This window comes from Dasypus novemcinctus, chromosome 19 (genome assembly GCF_030445035.2).
Source record: "Dasypus novemcinctus isolate mDasNov1 chromosome 19, mDasNov1.1.hap2, whole genome shotgun sequence".
Lineage (NCBI taxonomy): Eukaryota > Metazoa > Chordata > Mammalia > Cingulata > Dasypodidae > Dasypus > Dasypus novemcinctus.
This window is the reverse complement of record NC_080691.1, coordinates 70,669,184-70,683,009: the sequence shown is the minus strand read 5'-3', so window position 1 is coordinate 70,683,009 and position 13,826 is coordinate 70,669,184. Positions and strand designations below refer to the sequence as shown.

The following is a 13,826-nucleotide window of genomic DNA, read 5'->3' as shown; positions in this document are numbered from 1 at the left end:
GACTGGGCGGAGCCTGGAAAGCATATAAAAGCTCTTCCCGGAGCACGTGACTCCTTTCCGCTGACTGCCGCCATCATGGATACTAGTCGCGTGCAACCTATCAAGCTGGCCCGGGTGAGTCGGGGATCCGAATCTGGGGGTCGGAATGAGGCGGGAGGAGAATGTAGGGGAGCCGTACGGGTTAGATCTGACCAGTTTCTTTCCGCCAGGTCACCAAGGTGTTGGGCAGGACTGGCTCGCAGGGACAGTGCACGCAGGTGAGCGGGTGGGAGCCCCGACGACTCCCCGGGATCTGAACTCTGATGATCCCTTCCAGGCCCCAGGCCAGCCGGAATCTGAGAACGGAGTCTTCCTTTGCCCCGAATCTCTGGGAGCGTCCGAGCCCTTATCAAGGCCCTGCCAGCTGGGGTTTGGGGTCGGAGTTCCCTTGAGCTAGGCGCAGCCTGCCCCCACGACTGCTTTGTCTCTGCCGATCTGGGCCCCCCCATCCTAGAGTTGCAGTTTGTTCCTCTGGGGACTTTGTCTTCGGGAGTATCGGAAGCTTTGTTCTCCCTTTGACCTGGCCCCCCACACACATCCTTTTTTTTCTATTTTTTTTTTTAATGTTACATTCAAAAAATATGAGGTCCCCATATACCCCCCACCCCCATCACCCCACTCCTCCCCCCATAACAACAATCTCTTCCATCATCATGAGACATTCATTGCATTTGGTGAATCCATCTCTGAGCACCGCTAGACCTCATGGTCAGTGGTCCACACCATAGCCCACACTCTCCCACAGTCTACCCATTGGGCCATGGGGGAACATACAATGTCCGGTAACTGTGCCTGCAGCACCACCCGGGACAACGCCAAGTCCCAAAAATTCCCCCACATCTCATCTCTTCCTCCCACTCCCTACCCCCAGCAGCCACCATGGCCACTTTCTCCACACCAATGCCACATTTTCGATTACTGATCACAATAGTTCATGAATAGAATATCAGTAAGTCCAGTCTCATCCATTCTCTATTCCTCCATCCTGTGGACCCTAGAATGGCCGCCAACACACATCCTTTTAAGTCCACATCTGCTTTCCAACTCGTAGTGCCCACCCTGACTTTTTCCCCCACCTCCTGCTGGTCTCTAGGTTCGTGTGGAATTCATGGACGACACAAGCCGCTCCATCATCCGCAACGTGAAAGGCCCTGTGCGCGAGGGCGATGTCCTGACTCTATTGGAGTCTGAACGAGAGGCTCGGAGGCTGCGCTGAGCCTGCTGGTGAGTGCAGAACTGGAGGGGTGTAGGGGGCTGTTAGACCCCTGGCTGGTGTTAGGGAGGCTTCTATAATAAGCCTATGGTTGGGAAGATCTTGGGAGGAGGCAAAGGTCTGCTTAGATTGGCAATACAGGAGAGGGAGGTTGTCAGGTACCAGGGTTTTCCCTGGGGCCAGAGTGAGGTCTGAGGGGCAGTGATCTATTAGCATCTCATGCTTGGGTTTGTTTCAGGGTCCTGGATGTCCGGGTGGACCACCTGGCCTGTGGAGATGATTTGCGACTGTTAAATAAACCATTTAAATTGTATGTAAACCCCAGTTCCTATATGTGTAATCTGGCTGGGGTTACAGCTAGGCTTCCTGTGAGGTCTATTTGGACCCTTTGTTGTATCACCCCCAGGTGGTCTGTAATCAGAAAACATTGGGGGTGGGTCTTTCCAACAGGGTGTTTTCTTTCTGAGGAGGAGCATTCCTGTGTTTGTGTACCCCAAACAAGACATAGGCTTAGTAGGAATGTTTTATTTAGGGAAGGTGGGGAGAGGTAAACCAGGGTCAGTCACTCCTTACTCCCTGCTTCATTCTGGTGAGTCCAGGGTGAGTCTCTCCTGGGCACTGAACTATCTAAGGCAAAATAGTCTTCCTCGTGGGCCAAGACTAGCATCTGGGTGGAGGAGCCAGGCCGTTCCTGTTCCTTGGGTTGAGGGTGAGAGGGTGAGGGCTTTCCCCATTCCAGCGTGCCAGGCTGCTCACTGGGGCTGGGGGTCCTCTCGGTTGTCATCACGTTCTCCTTCGGGCATAGCCTTGGAGTCAAGGGGCGGCTGGTTCAGGAGAGATGGAAGGGGATCCTGTTAGTCTTACTCCTGCAGGAGGTGGGGGGTGGGGTTCAGAGTGGCTAGCCCCTCTGATATTGGAGGGCTTGCTCTTTTCCACCTCAGTCCTTCTAAGGAGGAACCTTCCTTTTTTATGGTGGAGCCAGGCTGCCTGGGTTTGAATCCTCTCACTGCCACTGACTCAGCCAAGTCACTTTCAGTTTCTGCATCTCTAAACTGAGCCTCGTACAGCCCAGTATATCCTGATAGAATGAGTCTGGTTTATGAAAGTGTTTAGAACAGAGCCTGGCACTTGGCGTTTAAATGTAAAGGCTTTACCCCCGTTGGGGTCAAACCCATGTGTGTTCCCTCAGGCCTGCCCTTCCTTCCTGCTGCCAAATTCTCTGGCCTCCAATCCTGAAGCTGACCTGCTAGGGACCTGCATTGGCTTCCCCCACCCTGCCTAATGCCATAGGTCTGCCTTTTCCTTTGAAACTAGTCTCTCAGGGACATGACATGACAGATCTAAGTCTTCCCTAGTCCCACCCTGTGTGAATCTTTCCCTTAAGGCCTTAGTTTGATAACATGTAAAGTGGGCCTCGTCTACCTCATGGGCATTTTGCAGAGGAAACATCAAATCCTGGCCTTGTAGGAGCATCCAGATACCCCTGGTGCTCCCCTGCAGGCTGGGGCTGTACTCACCAGGAGACCAACCTGGCTGGAGCTTAGGTGGGCATGTAACAGGGCAGCCACCTCATCCTGCTCTGCCTCCAGGGCAATGGCCAGGGCACTGGTACCTTCCTGAGGGACATTAGGGGTGGTCAGGTCCCTGAGCCAACGCATGGGCACCCCCCACACCAGCCCCGTGGTGGCTTACGTTGTCCAGGATGGCCGGGTCACAGCCAGGCTGGGCCAGCAACAACCGGACAGTGTCCAGGCGCCCATACTCGCTGGCACACATCAACGCTGTGGCTCCATCTGCGTCCTGTGCGTTCACATCAGCCCCACATGCCAGCAGGGCTGCCACCATATCCTGGCGGCCATGGCTGATGGCTAGCATGAGGGCCGTCTGCTTTGTCTGGTGGGGGGAGGAAAAAAAGGGGACAGGGCTGGCTTGGTCTTTGGGAGAAGGGAGGTCTGGGACTACGGTGGTTCCCTGGGTGAATTGATATCTCAAGAGGAGGTGTGCACGCACCTGGCTGGCCTTGGCATTGACATCACCCATGCGGAAGAGTCTCTGGATCACAGCCATATCCTCCTCCTGCCCCACAGAGGTAAGTGCAGCCAGCATGAGGGCTGAGTAGCCAGCTCGATTCTGGCGGTTAACCTCACAGACCCCTGGGTGGGAGGAAGGGGCCAGTCACTAAGAGATGGGAATCCCAGGTCCATCTCTGGACAGCTTGGCTCCCACCAAACCTTGAGTTCATCATCGGCATGACAATCCATCTTGGCTGAACACACGTCTACTGGTCCCTTTGCTTAACACTTCCCCAGTAGCCACATGGCTCCACCATCTGGGCTCAGTGAAGCCTTCCCTGGCCCTATTGGGCAGGGACTTGGTTTGGTTCTCTGTGGTATGTCCTGGCACTTAGAGCACTATCTGGCACTAGTAAGTGCTCAATAAACATTTGTTGAGTGAATGGGTGGATATTCTTATTTTCACGGCTACCACCCTCTTCCAAGCCACCATTCCCTGGATAACTGCCAACCTCCACTCTGGTCTATGAGTCCACTCGTTTATGCGGCAGCCAGAAGCAGCCATTGGAAAATGTACAGTGTCCTTTCCTTTGGAAACACTCTCCCTGCCAAGTTTGGCTAATGCTTCTTGTCTTTTTTTTTTTTTTTTTTTTTCTTTGTAGGAGTTAGCAGAGGTTGAACCCAGGACCATATACATGGGAGCAAATGTTCAGCCACTGAGCTACACTTGCTCCCTTGGAATAATTGTTACAATGCTTGTCTACCCCACCACTCTGAAAGCTCACCAGGATAGGGACAGTTTGGGGACGTGTGGGGATAAGAGGTTTGGGAGAAAGGAGCTAGATCAAGGTCATGGATAAAAGGGTTAAATCGAGTGATTTAAAATGGGGTGAGGAGTATGCATATTCACAGAGACAGGATAACTGTACCCAGGGCTGGATGGGGAATAGGGAATGGGGAATGGGGAATGCTTCATGGGTAACCGATGGTGTTCTCTTTGGGGTGATGGAAAAGTTTTGGTCATGTCTGGTGGTGAGGATGTCACAACATAAACATAATGAACAGAACTGAATTGTATACTTGAAAGTGGCTAAAATGGGAAATGTTACTTTGTATATGTTATCAATAAAAATGGAAAAAGCCAAAACCCCAGCCCCCTTTCACTTCTTGCCATGAGACCTGCTCATGCTGCTCTGCTCTCCCTGGAAGGTTCCACTATGCTAATACTAAAATTGCATACCCTGTGGGGGAGGTCAAGGAGCCTGGGGCCTTTGTGGTGACTAAGGTCCCTGCGCCTGCCTTGCCACTTCTGCAGCGCCCACCCCTGGAAGGCAGGAGATTTCCAGGAAATAATCTTTTGAGCTCATTCATTGTCTCCTTGCCAAGTAATTCATCGTGCCCTTCCCCAGTTCACCAAGACCTGCAGAGATGGGAGGAATTTGGGGGAGACCCATCCCAGCCTGCAATATGGGGCAAGAGAGGCCTCCTAGAACAGACTCCTCTCCCCCCCAGCTTACTGGACTTGAAGGCGGGTACCCAGGGGGGCTCCTGGAGGTCCCTGGAGGGCAATGAGTTGCTCACGGTCTGGCATCCCCCTGGGCTGGGAATCCCATGGGGAAGGCAGCTGTATCGGCCCACCTACGCTTGTGCCACCCACAGTAGGTTCTCCATCAATACCTGTGGTCTCAGCCACATCTGGGGGTGGGCATTTCTAGTGGAGGGATGCAAAGGATGGGAAGCAGGAGACGGGTGGTAGATGGGTGAAATGTAGCCTGTACAGGACCTGGGGGCAGAGGACCACCAGGCCCAGGGCGCCATCCCGGGCCGGAGGGAATCGATCCTGATCAGTGAGGCTGGAAAGGAAGTGGTGGCCACACACTGAGGCTCAGGAATGAAGCAGCGCAAGGACGGGAGACTCAGCGCCATGACGGGGAAGGGCCCTGAACACGCCCACTGGTGGCCCTTTACTGACCTCCACCCTTCCCCCAAGTGCCCGGCCACTGAGGCGTTGCCATTACTATTTCAGCAATGAGGAAGCTGAGAATTTGGAAATTAACTGCGGTACACCAGATTCCAAAGCCCCGTTATTCCCTGTCCTGAAAAGTGGGAGGAGGGCCAGGGCAGAGCTGGGACTGGAAGGTCCTGGGCTACCTACCCATCCAGCCACTGAATCCTGTAATGGCGCAACCGGATGGCAGCACGAGGCCCACCTCTGCCTGCCCTGCCTTTCTCTGCCCTCCGGTTCACGCAGCCCGGAACCACCCAGGCCCTCCCCTCCTGGGCGCTGACCCGTATCCAGCAGCAGGCAGGAAATGGCCAGGTTCCCGTGGGACACGCTGTAGTGCAGGGCCGTGTTGCCGTTGCCGTCTGCCAGGTTCACCACGTGCGCCAGCAGCTCGGGCCCCAGGCCTGTCACCGCGCCCAACACCGCAGCCACGGGTGCCGCCCGAGAGCGCCGCTGGCTCGACACGCGGAACCACTCCTGGGCCACCAGGCGCGCCGCGCCCTGCGAGAGGATGGTGGGGGGAAAGCGCGTCAGCGGTGGTCCAGGGTGAGGTGTCTGTCGGGCAGGGCTGGGGAGACCTCTTTGGCGATGGGGAGTGAGTCAGTGTTTGGGGCTGGGGAAAGGCCCTTTAAGGAACAGATCAGTCGGGTAACCTGGGGAGCGGTACCTTTTGGAGACCAGCGGAAGTCACCAGCAAAAGGTGACCGTACTTGGGACCACCCTCTATGCAACCTAGCGCGCCTATCGCCAAGAGGAAGTCAGGGGAGGTCCCTGGTGGAACCCGCAGCTTCCTCTGGGAAGGGCCCTCACTGCTCCCAGCACTCACGCCGTCGCGCGCGACACCGCGGGGACCGCTCAGCTGCCGGTGCAGCGCCGTGCATGCCTCCCTCATGCGCGGGCTCAGTTCACACCTGTGGAGGCGTGGAGAAGCTCAGGAGGGTGCGCGGGGGCGGGGATGACGTGGGGCGGGAAGGAGACAACAGACCCCACTCTGGGCGCCTGGCGCCGCTCACCTCCCCTGTGCACCCTGCTGAGCCTCGGGTTCTGGCTCCGGGGCGTCCCCGCCGCTGGGGGAGCCAAGCGTGCCGGAGTCCGATCCACCGCCGCTGTCCTCCCCTGAGCCCGAGGAGCTGCTCCGCGGAGGTTCGGCAGTTGCGTCGTCGCTGTCGCTGTCGCTGTCGTCCTCGCTGGACGAGCTCTCATACCTGGGGGCAGGGTGAGGGGTGTCTGCTGAAGGCTCTTTCTGGAGTCCTGCGAGGCAGGGGTGGTTTGTCCGCATTTTACAATGAGGAAACTGAGGCTTGCCAAGGCACTGCAACGAGGGGCGGGGCCGGGATTAGAGGGGGACAGAGCGGCAGGCGCTGCCACCGGGAAAGGAGTGTGGATGCTCACTCTCCGTTGAGGACTCCAACAAACTTCAGGCTCTTGGGTCCCGGGTGGGGCTGGGTGGGGCTAGGTTCCCCATCTCTTCTCTTCATGATGGATTTGAGGATGCCTGGAGGGAGGCAGATGAAGACACTGAGTTTGAGTCCGGAGGCCAACAGGCCAGGACGCAGCAAAGGGTCGGGACTCACCTGCGGGGGCCACGGCCCTGTCCCCTTCCACGGGTCCGGGCTGCTTCTCCTGCGTCAGGGAGGGGGACTCCGCGAAAGGCTCTGTCTGTGTGGCCTTCTCGGCGCAACCCCACAGGGTCTGGGTGGCAGCCTCGCACGCCTCGGGCTGGGCCGCCGCCGCCTCCTCCTCGGCGGCCTCGCGGGCCTCCTCCAGCTCCCGCAGCCGGCCCCGCAGGAGCTCGCTCACCCCGCGCTGATGCTCCAGGCTGGCGCGCAGCAGCTCCAGCTCGCGCTCGGCGGCCGCGGGCAGTCCCAGAAGCGCCTCTGTCACCCACGCATCCGCCTCGACGGTCTCGGGGGCCGCCTCCACGCTCGCCTCCCGGGTCTCGGGCACGGCCTCCACACTGGCCTCCCGGGTCTCCGGCACGGCCTCCGCACCGGCCTCCCGGGTCTGGGGAGCCCTGTCGGGGATCGCGGCCGCCCCCTCGAGGGTCTGGGGCGCGCCCTCGAGGTCCCTCGCGGCTGACCCGTAAGGGACCTCAGCCCGGGGACTGGCCCTGGCGCGACCGCCGCGCTCGGAGGCAGCCAGGCGCTCGGTGAGCCGCCGCAGTTGCGCGAGTTTGTCCGCGCGCGCCTCGGCCTCGCCGTCGGGGTCGGGCTGCGTGCGCCCGGCAAGCAAGAGCGCCTTCTCGGCGCGCAGCGCGCGCACTTGCTCCTGCAGCTCCGGCAACGCGCGTGCCTGGTCCTCGAGCTCCCGTAGGCGCCGCAGCGCTGCGGCCATCTGCTCGCGCACCAGTTGAAGTTGCGCGGGACCGGGAGAGGAGGGGGCGGGCTGGGGGGCGGGGCTGGGAGCAGGGCTGCTACCGCGGGACCCGCGCGGACTGCGCGGGGCCACGCGGGCTGGACTGGACACGCGCTCATGCGCGTGCGCGTGCGCCTGCGCCAACTCCAGCCGCCGGCTTGTCTCCAGGAGCGTGTGCTCGACCCGCGGGTTGCGCGCGAGTGCGCACGGTGACGGTGGCGGCAGCAGGGATCCCGGGGGCGCTCCTGGGGAAAGCGCGCCGGGCACACCGCCGTCATCACTGGCTAGAGACTCGCTGGACGTCCAAGCGCCCGGGCTGCGCGCTCCCGCAAGGCCGGGCCGTGAGGCTCGGGGACGGCGTGCGGGCTGGGGCCCCGGGATGCGGCGGGCCCTGGAGCCATGCTCCAGCTCCTCCACGTACTTAAGGAAGTCCAGGTCCAGGTGGAAGCCATAGGGAGTCTCCACGGAGTAGGGCGAGCTGGGGCTGCGGGCACCCCCGGCAGTGCCAGGGCACAGGCGGGGGCCCCCCAGGTCTGCGGGCAGGATGTGAGGGTGGGGAGCGTCAGGCCGAGGTGACCCCGGAGAGACTGTACAAACCAGAGTGCGTCTCCCACCGCCCCAAGATGCACCTGCTCTCCTCCATCCACATCCAACCCTGCACACGTGCCACTGCACATATCGGTGCCAGAAGCTCGTACACCTAGCTGCACCCAAATATTCACGTAATCACGCATCCATTGAGCGCATATTATGTGCCAAGCACATTTCTAAGAGCTGGGGACACAGTAGTGAGCAAGACAAACATTCCTGCACTGCTGTGGTAGGGGACAGGGTTAAGCTAGATAAACAGGATCATTTCAGATGGCACTAGGGGCAATTATAACAGTAGCACAATGAAATAGAAGAATTGGAGGAGGCTCGACTTTGGCTCTGCATGTCAGGAAAGGTTTCCTGAGGAGGGGATTTACAAACTTAGCCCTGAATGGATGGAGAGGAAGCAAGCCCAGGTGGGAGGTTTCAGAAGAAAACAGCCTGTGCAAAGTCCCTGGGGTAGCAGTGAGCTAGGTGGGCTGAGCTGAAGTAACAGCTGAGAGGAGGCCAGCATGTGGGACAGAGAGAAGCAAAGTAAGAGGGAAACCAGTCGTGGAAGTGGGCAGGAGCTAGACTGGGGCCTGTGAGCCACCATGAGGAACTGGGATTTTATTCCAAACGTGATTGGAGTGCCATAGGTGGGTTTTAAATAGGACCGTGATGGGCATTTACCTGATGGACGTTTATAACATTCCCTCTGACTAGTGTTGGAGATGGCAGGGCTATGTCCCCACATGTGAGCACCAAGTGTGAATCTGTGCACACACATGCATCCATCTTACACACTCACCAGGCAGGTTCTGATTCAGGACAAACTTGGCCATATTTCCTGGAAGAGCCACCAGGTAGACCCTGTAAAAGGTTCCCAAAGGGGGTGAGAGTGGGCCACCCTGCCCCACCCTTACAACATGTCAAGCAGGCTCTGTCCTACTTGGGAAGGCCCCTGGGGTCAGCTGGGGAATCCGTGTGGGTAAACAGATCCAAGAGCTTCTCCCCCCTCCCTTGCCTCTTCTTTCAAGAGACCCTGCAACTTAGGGTTGAATGAATGCAGGAACCCCAGGTGCCAGACCTCAGCCTGCAAGGCCTTGAGGAGAGGAAGAGGCAAGATGTTCACCAAGAGATGGGAAGGTGATAATCAAGAGATCAAGAGGAGCTGGCATCCCAAACCTTGCTGGCTTTTGCCATCAATCCCTGAGGGAATTTAGAAACATGCTTAAAGGGGTGGGGTGTAAGTCTTTGGAAAAGGAAGGCAAGAGTCGGAGCCCTTCTTGGGCTCATTAAAAACTCATCTGGGGAAGCGGATGTGGCTCATCTGGTAGAGCGTCCACCTACCATATGGAGAGCCAGGGTTCAAACTCAGGGCCTCCTGACCTGTGTAGTGAGCTGGCCCGCATGTAGTGCTGCCGTGGGCAAGGAGTGCTGTGCCACCCAGGGGCGCCCCCGTGTGGGGGTGCCCCACACGCAAGGAGTGTGCCCTGCAAGGAGAGCTGCCTTGCGTGAAAAAAAACACAGCCCACCCAGGAGTGGTGCCGCACACATGGAGAGCTGATGCAGCAAGATGACACAACAACAAAAAAAGAGATGCAGCTTCCCAGTGCCACCGAGGGTGCAAGCATACACAGAACACACAGCAGCAAATGGACTCAGAGAGCAGGAAATGAGGGGGGCCAGGGAAGGGGAGACAAATAAAAAAAATTTTTTTAATGAAATAATATATGTAAAGCACTTAGAGAGCTCAATAAATACTTTAAGAAAACTCATCTGTTCAGATGTCACTTATAAAAATTAAAAAATATTTTTAAAAACATAGACTCTCTTGATTTCCCCCCTCCTTAGGAAAATCTGGGGGAAAAAAGAAAAGAAAAATACGAACAAGGTAGAATTGTGCATCTTGATTGTACATCTTCATTTTTACCTACATCTCTCATGAACTCTTGTCAGAATGATGGAGAGTGTGGGCTGGAAACACCAAGGATATAAAATAATGGATGTCATTTGGACTTCCACTGAGAGGTCTCTAGGGGAGCGCCACAGAACTTGTGAGCACTTATAATGGAGACACAGGCATCCAGGTTGTCAGAGCTGTGGTTATCCTTGGGGTTGGCGGGGGAATGTGACTCTTTGGGTGACATGATGGGGGCTCAAAGAGACTGAGGGAGTTTGGGCTACAACTAAAAAGCTGATATTTAATAAGAACAAATAGTCCAGAACTTTGATTCCAAAAGCACAGATTGGGGAAGACGTTTGTTGTGGGAATGAAAAAAAAAAAATTTGTGATTAAACATCATTCCTTCACTCTTGAAAACACGAACCTTCCAAGGAAAGATGGGGTTTTGAAGATCCCATGGGAAAAAGCTTCAGGGGAGGTAAGGCAGTTTAGAGCAAGTGCCTGCTGCCTACGTGCCTGATTACAATCGTACGAGGTAGATACTGCCCTTCACATTTTTCCCAGATGGGGAAATTGAGGCACAGAGCCTGTGGGAAACACCTTCGGATTGGACTCTGCCTACCTTTCAGGGACCCCTGGCCCCCAGAGCCCAGCCACAGATCCCTACGGCCCCCCCCCTTTACCCAGCCTTCCACTGGCAGGCTCTCCAACTCACTGCCCAACTGTACTAACCATCTGGTAACCCAGCCCAGGGCCTCTCAGGCACCCTTCCAGCCCCCTGCCATCCTGGTGACTGCCTATGTGCCTGACACCCACCTGCACCTACTAACCTATCTGATTTATGGCCCTGCCCCGCTGCTGGGGGCACCCTTCAACTCCCCACACACACACCTCTGTCCAGCCTGGGTCCCCGATATACCCCCCAACCCCAAGACCAGATGGGACTCCTTCCAGCCCTCAAGCAGCTGTTTCTTTCCTCTCACCCTCTGGGAGGGGCAGGGCAGCAGGGCAGAGGATAATCACGGAGGAAAGCCTGCACCTCTGAGGCTTGTTTTCAGGAAACTGCCAAGGAAGAAACGGACCGTGGAAAAAGCCTGGGCTGGGACACAGGAGTCCTGACCTGCCTCTCACACAGCTGGCTGTGTGAGTCAGCAGGGTCAGCCCCCTCCTCCAGTGACCTGGTCACACCCGAATCCCAAGCTCTGGAGTCCCAGGAAAGAGCTGGGGGCCATCCTGAGATCCAAACTGGTTGAGGCAGACAGCCGCTAGAGCAGGGATTCTTAACAAGGGGTCCATGAGCTTGAACTGAAATTCAAAAAATCATTCTTGTGGGGACACTTTGGTGCAGGTGCCATACATTTATTAAATAACACACAGTATAGTGTGGACTTAGTAAGAGGTCCGCAGTTTTCACCTGACTGGCAAAGGAGTCCGTGGAACAAAAGAGGTTAAGAACCCCTACCCTAGGTGGTGGACTTGGCCCAGTGGTTAGGGCGTCCGTCTACCACATGGGAGGTCCGCGGTTCAAACCCCGGGACTCCTTGACCTGTATGGAGCTGGCCCATGCACAGTGCTGATGCGCACAAGGAGTGCCACCCCACGCAGGGGTGTGCCCCGCATAGGGGAGCCCCACACGCAAGGAGTGCGCCCCATAAGGAGAGCCGCCCAGCGCGAAAGAAAGCGCAACCTGCCCAGGAATTGTACCGCACACACGGAGAGCTGACACACAAGGTAACGCAACAAAAAGAAACACACATTCCCGTGCTGCTGACAACAACAGAAGCCAACAAAGAAGACGCAGCAAATAGACACAGAGAACAGACAAGGGGGGGGGGGCGGAGGGGAGAGAAATAAATAAATAAATAAATCTTAAAAAAAAAAAAAAAAAAGAAGCCCTGCCTAGAAAATGGGTAGATGCCCAGGAATGGGAAGTAGTTAACGCTTTTGACATTTACTGTGGGCCAGCTTCTATCCCAAATAATTCATTGGTATTAACATTTAATCCTAGCAAAACCCTCCGAGGTAGGTTTTCTTATTGTTATAATCCCATCTCTGCACTAATGGAGAAAAGTACACAGAGAGATTAAGTGACCTACCCCAGGTTACACATTGGCGGAGGCAGGATTTGAACCCAGCCTCTGACCAGCATCCCTGCCCTTGACCACTACATTTGACTGCCTTCTAGAAATAGTCCTCCTGGGGTGAGCAAAGAGTCCAAGGGGGGGGGGGGGGGTCAACCTTGCCAGCCTTCATCAATGTCTGTCCCTGCGCGCGTCTCTGAGTGGCGCGAGGGCTGGCCTGAAGCTCCATGGCTCCAGGGGTGCAGCTTCACCCAAGGGGAGGCGCGGAGCTGCCTTCCCCTCTCCTCTGCCTGCCCGGCCTGTCAAGGCTAGATTCCTCTGCTCTGCCTGAGACCCCCTTATTAGGCCGTCAGAGCTGACGCCATACGCCCCCACTCCCGCGCCAGGGCCTATTTCGGGACTCGGAACTGTGATCACTAAGCCCGAGAGTGGGGCGCGCGGCGGCCAGTGCGGTTCCCGTCCTGGGGAAGCGGCGCCTTCCCAGCTTGCGACCCCGTTGGTGGCATCCCCTGATGTTTATTGGGGCGGGGCTCTCACACCCCGGAGGTCGGGGGGAGAGGCTGATGTGAGCAGGAGGGGGAGGTGCTCAGATAAGCCCCCCCCTCCCGCACCTCCCACCCCCAGGACGGCCTCGCAGGGACAGAACCGTTTCCTACAGGAAACATCGCCGGGCGGTTCCATCCGCTGTCCATTGTCTGCCGGCCCGGGGGCCGTCCGTACCTCCCCCCCCCCACCCCCAACACCGTTTCCGCGTCACCTCCTTCCATCAAGTCCAGCGCGAAGGGGCTGGACCCAGGTCCCCGAACCGCCCGTGAGCAACACTGGGGAAGGGTCTTGGAGTCGGTGCGAGGCACTTAGGGGGCGAACTAGCCCCCTCCCCATCGGTAGGGCGGGGTAGGGGGGCGATCTCCCGAATCCAAGGCTCCGCTAGCCACCTTGGCGCTCGCTGCGCGGGAGGGGTCGCCGCCGCAGGACACGGCTCCCGCCCCGTCGCAGCGCGCCGGGCCCGCAGAGGGCCTGGGGGCGCAGCGCCTCGTCCCGCTGGGCCCCCTGAACCCCCAGCTCCCCGGTCCGAGTCCCTCCAGGCAGCGCTTTACCTGAAGCCGCAGCCCCCGCCGCGCCCGCGCCGGAGACCGCCCCCTCGAAGCGCGGGGACGGATTATCAAGGCCCTGGCCCTAACGGACTGCCGCGCCAGCCAGCCAGCGCCAGGGGCTCTCCGAGCTGTCCAATGGTGCGGCGGGGCGGGCCGCGCTGCTCCCCAGCCCGGGATGTGGGCGCGGCGGGGGGGCGGGCCTGAGTCTCCGCCGGGGTCTCCCGGGCAGCTGGAGAGGAGTAGAGTCTCGCCGTCAGTAGCCAGTCCTGCTTAGCGCGAGGCTAGGAGGCTTGCATCTGAGCCACAGGGAGCTAGGGAGCGAGAGAGTGATCCGGTGGGATTAGTGTTTGGAAGACCCCCTGGGTGGGAGCTGGAAGGGCTGGCGCTTGTTCCCCCGCGTCCCGGACCAGGTACCGGGAACCGGGATCTTTCCCTCTGCAAGACCTTTTGTACATGCTGTTCCACCTTCCTGAATCGTTCTTCCCTGCAAAAATTCACGTGGCCCTCTCCACCTACCCTTACCGGTTCAAAAAGTCTTCGGAGGCCCC

The 13,826-nt window shown here is 57.8% G+C and overlaps 1 protein-coding gene and 1 long non-coding RNA gene across 4 annotated transcripts; one reads left to right on the top strand and one right to left on the bottom strand.

Moving 5' to 3' along the window:
- The first annotated feature begins 57 nt into the window (after positions 1-57).
- Positions 58-1,180, top strand: LOC139436994 (uncharacterized). The gene is made up of 2 exons (XR_011646552.1): positions 58-114; positions 1,133-1,180. It is a non-coding gene; the product is annotated as an uncharacterized lncRNA (long non-coding RNA).
- A 582-nt stretch (positions 1,181-1,762) lies between these two features.
- Positions 1,763-13,356, bottom strand: KANK3 (KN motif and ankyrin repeat domains 3). 3 transcript variants are annotated; one of them, XM_004454678.4, is made up of 11 exons: positions 13,282-13,356; positions 9,006-9,067; positions 6,844-8,157; positions 6,662-6,764; positions 6,283-6,474; positions 6,096-6,180; positions 5,554-5,770; positions 3,263-3,405; positions 2,945-3,145; positions 2,770-2,868; positions 1,763-2,076 (listed from the first exon to the last, which is right to left on the bottom strand). In XM_004454678.4, the coding sequence occupies exons 2-11, from the start codon at positions 9,037-9,039 to the stop codon at positions 2,005-2,007; spliced, it is 2,460 nt and encodes an 819-aa protein (XP_004454735.3). In that variant the 5' UTR covers positions 9,040-9,067; positions 13,282-13,356; the 3' UTR covers positions 1,763-2,004. The 3 variants fall into 3 exon arrangements, with proteins under 3 accessions (XP_004454735.3, XP_058137881.1, XP_058137882.1); XM_058281898.1 differs by having other exon boundaries at positions 2,945-3,405; XM_058281899.1 differs by lacking the exon at positions 2,770-2,868 and having other exon boundaries at positions 2,945-3,405.
- Positions 13,357-13,826: the final 470 nt, after the last annotated feature.

Coding starts and splice junctions, on each gene's coding strand:
- KANK3 (XM_058281898.1), bottom strand. CDS start 9,039: ATGGCCAAGTTTGTCCTGAATCAGAACCTGCCTG. Junction 6,181..6,282: donor CAGCAGGGTGCACAGGGGAG/GTGAGCGGCGCC, acceptor ACGCCTCCACAG/GTGTGAACTGAGCCCGCGCA. Junction 5,771..6,095: donor GCGGTGTCGCGCGCGACGGC/GTGAGTGCTGGG, acceptor ATCCTCTCGCAG/GGCGCGGCGCGCCTGGTGGC.